A 9232-nucleotide genomic window follows, 5' to 3' on the forward strand; every position below is an offset into this window, starting at 1 on the left:
TCAAACTTGTGATGCCCATGACGGAGGGCAGGTCGATGAGGATGGGTCAAAAAGAAATAACAAGCTTTTAGACAGGCTAGCTTATGAAAAAGGATACATATGATGCTTTAGACGAATCCAACATCGAGAAATGACGAGCTTATAAGGCATAATACAAGTACATGATACACACGCTTTTGGACTAGACGATGATGTACCCCGAGGGACAAGTTTGTGAGGTCTGTTGGGCCAAGGTGGACAGTGCGTGCCATGAGTTTGGGTCATGACAAAGCTATTCATATGAACTGGTGATTGACCTTCTGGGACTCATATCCTCCCAAAACTATGCATCTTTATCCTATATCTACTTGGATTTTCTTGGCAATGACAATGGAGTTTCTCTAAAATGCCACAACGCAGCCGGAAAATTGCATCAGCTTCTTAACTCGGTCCCCTTGGAACAAATATATGTATCAGGGCTATCACCAAGGTACAGAATACACTCACTACTCTGTGATGAAGGGTAAAAATGAGTGAGTTTTGACAGCTAAGAACTATATACATTGAGGCCAGGGATGAGAGGGGAGAGACAATTCTCAGGGAATTTATTTTCAGGGCCTTAAGAAATTGAAAGAATGAAGCATGTTCAGCCCTTGCTTATTTTCTTGAAGCACTTTCAGCTCTTGAACAGAATTTGGTTCTTAACTTTGTTAGTCTCCTGCACACTGCTAGGGATCGAGATCAACAGCTCCACTTTGTTAGTCTTCTGCACTTTAGAGTATATGAAACTTCTAGTTTGTCGTGAATCCACTGTCAAAATTCCTGTACCTCATTTCTTTTCTGTATACCGTGTGAAACTGGAGCACCATGCAATCAGTTTCCATTTTTCCTCACTGAAAAGGAAAATAAATAGCTCAGTCGGCTGGTGGTGAAAATAGTTAAGAAAAGAAAGGAAAGCAGATTTCCAACTGTATGGAATAACAACCCTCAATTCGTATATGAATTAGAGTATATGACGAGAAGACCATCGACAGTATATTAATAACTGATTAACAATATATTGAAAAATATAAATAAAAGTGATAGCAATTGTTTGAGTGCACGTTTGAGGAGTATATTCTCTTGTCAACTTCTAAACCTAACTACTGTAGCAAGAAAGTTAATTATACCTAACTTATAAATTCAGGGGCCCAATATAATTCAGAGTACACACATAGTTGTGATTAAAAGGGATCTTCCAAAGTAGTGAAACATTTTACCTCTTTGGAACCATGATCGTCGAACAGCTTGGCGGACCTGGCGCTCATGTTTCTCCAGGAGTTCATCAACTCTGTGTGATTGAGATAGTATGGGTCCTGAGAATTCAACTTTGTCCATAGGATCCTGAACCTGTTCAAGGTACGATTTAAAGATCAATTTAAGCCCAATGACTCAATGTCCAACTCCAGTCTATGAGTTTGCAATTGCCATATTATAATAATCTTATCCCTTTATCTTAAGCAGGTGTAAACAATGAGAATAGAAAATGTGTGTTTAATATATTTGAATCCTTAGAGAAGTTTTTGACTCACCACGTTGATCCTCTTGAAAGCTGTTTCCTCTTTCAGATAGAGAGCCAGCGACAGTTCTTGTGAGTGGTAACCCTCAGAAGCATCAAACGAATCTGTTTGCTCGAATTGGCTCCAATGTTGTTGCATTGCATATTTGGTGGATTCATAGGTGTCACGACCCTTAGAATTGGTGCGACTTCCATTTTTAGCTTCACAGTTATCTTGTCTTTTTAGCTCCGTGTTATTTTTAATATGAAGTGCACCTGAACAAGGTTCAAACTTTAGGCTTCTTGAACTTGATTTACTCCTTGATCTCATTGATGAATCATCAAAACGTCTTTTCGCCCATGCAAAACCACTTGATCCTGAAACTTGAAGAGGGCCTGAAAAGGGAACGTCGCCTTGAGATGCATTCTTAATGTGGGAAGCCTCTCCCTTCAAATCAACTGGTGGCTTAGGTCGCTCGAGACCTATAATAATGTCTCCTACTTTTTGAGTACCCAGACTACTGCCATTACTTTTAGGAACACCTTGCTTTTGGATGGGTAACTTCTGCAGAGGAATAATTCATTTAGTTTTCTCTGCCTATAATATGCAAAGTGAAGAAATAATGCACTTCAAATTTTTGAGACGAAAGAAGAAATCAACATGCAGCTGTATATAGGTAACGAGAGAGAGATAGAGAGAAAAGAGAAAGACCTCTTCAGGTGCCAGTTTATTGGTCGAATTCTGTTTTTTGATTGACTTTCTGGTTGTCTCAGGACCACGGGCTCTTCCACTAGGCTTCTTCCTGAAAATTCTCATATAATTAAATCACAACTTTGCAATATCTATGCCAAAGCTAGAAAACGTAGCAAACTTAGGAGCAAGATAGTGTTGACCTTAGATATTAGAGTTAATTCCGTAGATGGTCACCCAAGTTTAGAAAATTCCCTACAAAAGTCACTTTTGTTTCATTTAGGACAATAAGGTCACTCAAGTATCACTATTTTCCCTAAAAAGTACCTAAACACCTTAAAAGACTCCTTCTCTCCTAGTTGGCATGCCACGTCATTAGAGCCCCATATTTTTGAAATAATAGACTTATTTAACTCATAAAATTCATATTTTATATCCAATCAAATATGACCCGGTTAAAAAGCGACAAAGGAACAAACTAGCATGTAATCTAAATGAATTAGAATTAAAAGATGAATTTTTTAAATCTATAGATAAGTTTAAAAATTAAAATTAAAATATAAAAAAAATAAAAATTGAGTTACTATAGAGCTTTAGTTTAATATATTGCTAGATATTAACATGACAAGTTGGAATATCTATAGCATAACATGAAATAAATTATGACTATATTAAATTTCATATAAGACTAATAATATAATATTTTAAAACAAGTATTATAGTAATGAAAATTCTATACCTTTTGGATGAGAAAAAAAAAGACTTCGATGGTATGGACATGGAAATGCCAAAAATTACACACTACATATATAAGAATATATAACTACAAATAAAGAGGAAAAATTTACACTATTTTTTTTTTTTTAAATATACAATTTAACTAGCTTTTTTAAAAGTTAAACCGATATGAATGTAATCTCTGTGTTATCTGTGTAATTCTATTTTAATGTGGAAAGAATATGTTGTTTAATGTGGAAAAAATATGCTATTCAAAAAAACTTGAATTTGAATAGAAAAATTAAATAACTTGAATTCTAATTTAAATTAAAAGATAATATATTTGAATCGAGATTAAAAAAAAAATTGATTTGAAAAAATGGCATAATAAAAAGTATGATTTGATTCTTTTGCCCCTTTTTAACCGGATCATATTTAATTGGGTATAAAATATGAATTTGGCTAAATGAATTTGATGAGTTAAATATGTCTAAAAGGGCAACCCGGTGCGCTAAGCACCCGCTATGCGTGGGGTCCGGGGAAGGGCCGGACCACAAGGGTCTATTGATGTATGCGGCCTTGCATTTACAAAGAAGCTATTTTCACGGCCTCGGACCCGCGACCTCCTCGGTCCATGCCACGTTGAATCGTACGAGTTAGGCCAAGGCTTCCCTTCGAGTTAAATATGTCTATTATTAAAAAATAAAAAAATGGGCTTTAATGATATGGCATGCCAACTGGGAGAGAAGGAAGCTTTTGAGGTGTTTAGGTACTTTTTGAGGAAACTAGTGATACATGAGTGACCTTATTGTCCTACATGAAACAAAAATGATTTTTGTAGGAAATTCCCTAAACTTGGGTGACCATCCAAGGAATTAACTCTAAATATTACTATCACAGTGTGGAAGTAATTGTTCTATCAAAACCAGTTTCGCCATTCTAGTCAGACAAGCTTATACTTCTTTCTCAGTTATCATGGGTTTACGAACATTATTGACTTGATTTTGGCATAATCATACCGTTACAGAAAAATGACGGATGGAAAGCACGCTTTCTCCTCATCCTTTTGTGTAAGGTTGGTTTTAGGGGACAGAGCGCAGAGGGGCACTGGACAGGGTATATCCCTTTTTCCCAACCATTGTGATTTTCCGGTAAATGTAAATATATCCAGAAAAATGTTCAAAAATTGCTCCTCCTAGCAGAATATTATCAAGTTCTCACCTTTTTGCTTCTTCACAATGTTTGGCATCAATCTCTTTGCTTGGTGGGTACTTTGGCAGGCTTGAAGGATCACAGGGATGAGGCTTTGTCTTGAAGTACTAAGATAAAATCAGAAAGTTACGGAATTAGAGATTTTGAAATTTATGTACTTGTAAGATAAAACAGGTGGAAGAGGAAATCATTGCAAAAAAGTTACTCGTATTTAAAAAGGAATATGGAACTATTTTTTTAAAAAAATTAATTAATTTACAAGGTACAGGCACGATTATTTTCTTAATCATTCATCAAGAAGCTCCCACCAGGGAAAAAAAGGAAAAAAAAAATAGTTTTACACGAGAGGGAGGATACAGGCATTTACTATTAGCTAAAATTAACACATAAATAACTTATCAGAAAAAAAATAAAAAAATAACACACATAGATAGTAAGATAGCAAAGGAAAGAAAGTATAGATTAACATTTTTAAGTCTTGGAGAAGAGAACACGAGAAAGATGTCAAAATGCGTCTTGGATGAAGAGAACATCAGAAAGATATCAAAATGCACTTGAAAAATGAAAAAGCGAAGAACAAACCATAAAACAACACTTACAGGTTTAAAGATACTGAAGAAGCAAGACACAATGATAAGATAGAGAAATTATCATTACCATATCAAAAAAAAAAAAAAAGAGAGAGAGAGTAAAACAATACCTCAGATGCAAGGGCAGAAGAAGCAGTTCCTCGTTTGGGTGGCTCCACGGAAAGAAGAGTCTCTATGAGTGAGACTGAACTTTTGGTTAGATCTTTAAAGGTGTCCCACAGACAGCTCTCATAAGGTTGTTGCGGTTTAAATAGAGTTGCATGAGGAAGTTTAGATTTCTTCCAGTACTCATCTGGTGGAGATCCACAGAGCTTGAAAATTTTATGCAGTTGTTCAACCTGTAGCACAAAAGAACGATTGTTCAGCTATTAATCATGCAGTAAAATACTAAGAGAGTTAATTGGATAGTAATGAATCAGTTCACCTAGAAACCTAAACATGGAGTTTGAGCTAAATAGGCACATTGCTTTACTAGGGAAAGAGGAGGATTAACAGTATGATCGGTAAAGTCAGAAAAGTATGTTACTGATCTTCTATTCAAATAGGGTAGCTATGAGACAAGGTAACTTGAGCAAAGAATTATTTTAATATCAATTGCATGCTTGTTTAACAAGATTGATGATTTTGACAAGTTCAGTGTGCTAAGAGATCTAATCATTGAAGGAGGTACCTCAGTTCTCCCCTGAAGAATAGGTTTACCAGTGAGAAGTTCACCAAACACGCATCCAACACTCCAAAGATCCACAGAGGCTCCATACTCTGTGGAGCCCAACAGAAGCTCTGGAGGACGATACCATAAAGTGACAACTCGGCTGGTTAGTGGTTGCTTCCGTCCAAAGTTACAGAAGTTTGCCAATCCAAAATCTGCAACCTTCAATATTCCATCATTATTTACCAGAAGATTTGCACCTTTGATGTCCCGGTGCATTACACCTCGTGAATGACAATGCTCGATTCCAGACAACAACTGCTTCATGTAGCATTTAATCTGTAAAATGAGCCAGCTCATCTTTAGCTCAACAAGAATATTAAGAGCTCACTAGGTGGAAAAAAAGGTAAAGTTTACCAAATAGCTTTACAAACCAAGAAATCAGAAACGAGGAGGTTTTGCTTAGATATAGGCAGATAACCCCCTCCTCTTTCACTCACAAATTTGAAACAAAACGAATAGGATTTTTTTAACATATATTGGAATTCTTTTTTACGCGAACTTTTTATTGAAAAGATTCAGTTGACAAAGCTGCAAGGTAATGTTATGAAAAGTTAGCAAACCTGTGATTCGCTGAACTCAACTTCTGAACGAGACAGGAGTCCTGAAATATCATGTTCCATATACTCGAACACAAGATACATGCTACAAGACAATCTGGAGGTAATTAGACCCTCTAATTTAATGATATTGGGGTGATCAAGCCTGCGGAGGATCATAATTTCTCGTGCCATAAATCTAACACTTTCTGGCTCGAAGTTATCGAATCGCACCTTCTTCAGGGCAACTGTCCTTCCATTTTCTAAATCACGTGCTCTGAATACGCTGCTGTATGTACCCTGACCTATCTGTTAGAGCAGTGAAATGGTATAGGATAAGTATTCATCAGTTAGAAACCTAAAGTTAAAGTTGCATAACAGTATTATAAATTGTTAAAAAGTCTACCAAGTAGGAAGAAGCATATTGACCCTAGTCAACCGATGAGCAGCAAACTTGAATTGGTGCATACCAAAAAAGAAGCAGTTTTATTTTTCTCCAAGTGTTTTAAGGTGCTTCCATCATTTAACATTTCTTTATGTCAATAACACTCATAGTAATTCTCACATTTCAGCACAGCAGCCTTCTTCTCTTGATTCCGAAACGTCGCCAAATAGGTACTAGTAAAATTTTCTCAATTTTTTAAAACTGGTAAGATTTTTCAGCTACAATGGAACGGTGATCCAAGTTAAATATATAACTTTAAACAGCTGGAGTATCAATGCAACAGTGTTCATGGATTCTTTCAGAGAGTTAATGACTTAGAACCTAGTTGCCTGTTGCAGAAACGTGTATTCTGGAATCCGAATGATTATATTAAATAAGCCAACAAAACCGATCCACTGCAATCCAAACATTAGTGATCTCCAAGGGAAAGAAGCAAGTTAACAACTCAACCTTTATACTTCTCTGGCTTTAAGTTGAATTGAAAGAAGTATACTAAAAAGTTAAAACTTTTCTCATTAAGCTAGCAGTAAACACTACTACCTCCCAATTCTTTTTCCATTTTCGGACAATGCTTTCAACTAACAAGCAAAAAGTCCCCAGGAAAGAAAAGAACAAATCTTTCATCTGTTCTTCCTAATTCTAGTTTTTCGCCTGCCTGCCCCACAGAGCCCTATACCCGGAAAGAAGAAAAAATAGAAGATATGACGCAGTGATTAGTAAGAAAAGAGAGATACATAATTCAATAAATAAGAAAAATCAGTAGAAACTATCTTAAACAGACTTTGAATTAATTAATTTTTCATGCATTTTGTATGACAAAGAGGACAAACACTGCTCAATTTCTAAATCTAATATTCCTAATGAAAGTTACCTGATAGAGCACAATCAGATGACAAAGTACTTATGAGACATCTCTAAGCAACAGTAGTATAAGGACAAAAATCAACTAAAGACAACTAATAAGAACAAACTTCTGCAGCAACATAGATTTATATTATATATATAGAAAAAGAAAAAAAAAAAAAAAATATGCTTTTAGCAACAAACAAACCTTTTCCAATTTCTCAAAAGACTCAGCTCTGAGAGGCACCCATCCTTGTATAGCTTCACCTGCAACAGCACTTAACCAAGCAGGCCAACCAGCAGCCGCTTGTTCACCTTCCACATATTTATGCAAATTCCCTAACCTAAAACTAACTGACTCACTACCACACCCATTTGAACTGACCCGACCCGACTCACTCAACTCACTCCCCCCACCACTCAGACCCGAATCCCCCCTCTTCTTCACTTTCTTCAAATCAAAATCCAACCCGAACCCACCACTCCCGACGCGGCTCCGACCCGACCCGACATCTTCACCTGAATGATCAAATGCAGGTGTTACAGACACGGTTTTTTGCTTGGATGCCACACAACCCATTGTGAGACAAAAATGTTAGTAATCCATTTTAGTGCAAACAAAGACTGACCCAAATGAAATTAGACTAAATCTTGACGTGGGTCAAGCTTAGTTTTGAAGTAGCACAATGCAAATTGTGAAGATCATTGAAGTTTATATATTTATACAGTGTTTCACTGGAAAAAAAGACCGACACAGATGAAATTCGACTAAATCTTGACGTGGGTCAAGTTCAGTTTTTCAAGCAGAGATCGTTGAAATTATACATATTTATATGATCAAGAAAGTGAGAAACTATGTTCAAAGTCACTTCTTTTATGTTCTAACTATTTTATTGCGGCAATTGCGGAAAGATGAATAAAAACTCAGGTTGTAATAATGGGTTAGCAGTGATAGAAACACTGGAATGAAGCGTAATCAACGGGGAAAAAACACTGAACAGGAAGTAGCTGGCCTTTTACACTGACGTTTTGTTGCCTTTGTTTATAGGCTGTTTCTTCTATTTGCCATTATATTTTTGTGGGAAAAGAATTTATGAAAAGGAAAATGACAAGAATGGGCAGTATTGACTTTTATTATGAGCATTGAGCTATGGAAATTTAAAATTCTCGAGGCTTTGTTTGTTCTAGTATGCGTAGTTTTAAAAAAAATCCCATATGAAGTGGTTATTTTTGGATATAATATTGGCAAGTGTAGACACTGACAAAAAATAAGGCTGACAATCTCTATAAGAAACAAGTACCAAAGAAAGTGTGAGTTGCCAGTAATGTAACGCGTGGTATAAACTCTCTCTGTAGGATGTTGGAGGAACTTAGGAACATGTAGGTTGAGTTGGTGTTGACTAATAACACTGTGTTTATACTACTTATTTGTTTATAATTAAAAACTAGTGTATGGTTTGGTTCAATTTTTATGTAACAGTTGTGGTCTTAATGGAGGGGCTGGCACTGGGCCCAGCCTCGATAATTTTCTATACGCGGTGTTTATACTAAATCATATAAATTTATTATAATTGTATTATTTAATAAGACACATAATAAACTAATCATGATTAAATATTAGAAAGTTATATACAAGCATATATCATAGGTTTATTGACTTGATATAAATATCAGGTGCGCAGAATAATTTTTATCCCAACATTCTCTATGAGCTTTGAAAGAGAACGTTGGAGCAACGACAAAGTTATCTCCACGTGACCTATAATGTCACTTATTCGAACCGTAAAAGCAGCCACTAATGATTATATTAGAGTAAGTTGTCTATATCACAATCATTGAGGTGTGGTATTTGCCTGAATCATGCTAACGCGAGATGTTTTATGCGCCGGACTTCCTTCTCAAAGAGCTTTGGGAGGATGGATAAGAAAGGGACAAAAATGAAGTGAGAAAAGGAAGGGGCAATTGGCTGA

The 9232-nt window shown here is 36.0% G+C and overlaps 1 protein-coding gene across 1 annotated transcript; it reads right to left on the reverse strand.

Moving 5' to 3' along the window:
• Positions 1–396: 396 nt before the first annotated feature.
• Positions 397–8063, reverse strand: LOC132055711 (protein IMPAIRED IN BABA-INDUCED STERILITY 1). The gene is made up of 9 exons (XM_059447660.1): positions 7471–8063; positions 5999–6283; positions 5397–5714; positions 4837–5064; positions 4146–4243; positions 2229–2319; positions 1551–2081; positions 1239–1368; positions 397–872 (listed from the first exon to the last, which is right to left on the reverse strand). The coding sequence occupies exons 1-9, from the start codon at positions 7840–7842 to the stop codon at positions 853–855; spliced, it is 2073 nt and encodes a 690-aa protein (XP_059303643.1). The 5' UTR covers positions 7843–8063; the 3' UTR covers positions 397–852.
• Positions 8064–9232: the final 1169 nt, after the last annotated feature.

This window comes from Lycium ferocissimum, chromosome 5 (genome assembly GCF_029784015.1).
Source record: "Lycium ferocissimum isolate CSIRO_LF1 chromosome 5, AGI_CSIRO_Lferr_CH_V1, whole genome shotgun sequence".
NCBI classification, from domain to species: Eukaryota; Viridiplantae; Streptophyta; class Magnoliopsida; order Solanales; family Solanaceae; genus Lycium; species Lycium ferocissimum.

Coding starts and splice junctions, on each gene's coding strand:
- LOC132055711 (XM_059447660.1), bottom strand. CDS start 7,842: ATGGGTTGTGTGGCATCCAAGCAAAAAACCGTGTCTGTAACACCTGCA. Junction 6,284..7,470: donor CTTTTGAGAAATTGGAAAAG/GTTTGTTTGTTG, acceptor CTGCTCTAACAG/ATAGGTCAGGGTACATACAG. Junction 4,244..4,836: donor CTTCTGCCCTTGCATCTGAG/GTATTGTTTTAC, acceptor ATTTTATCTTAG/TACTTCAAGACAAAGCCTCA.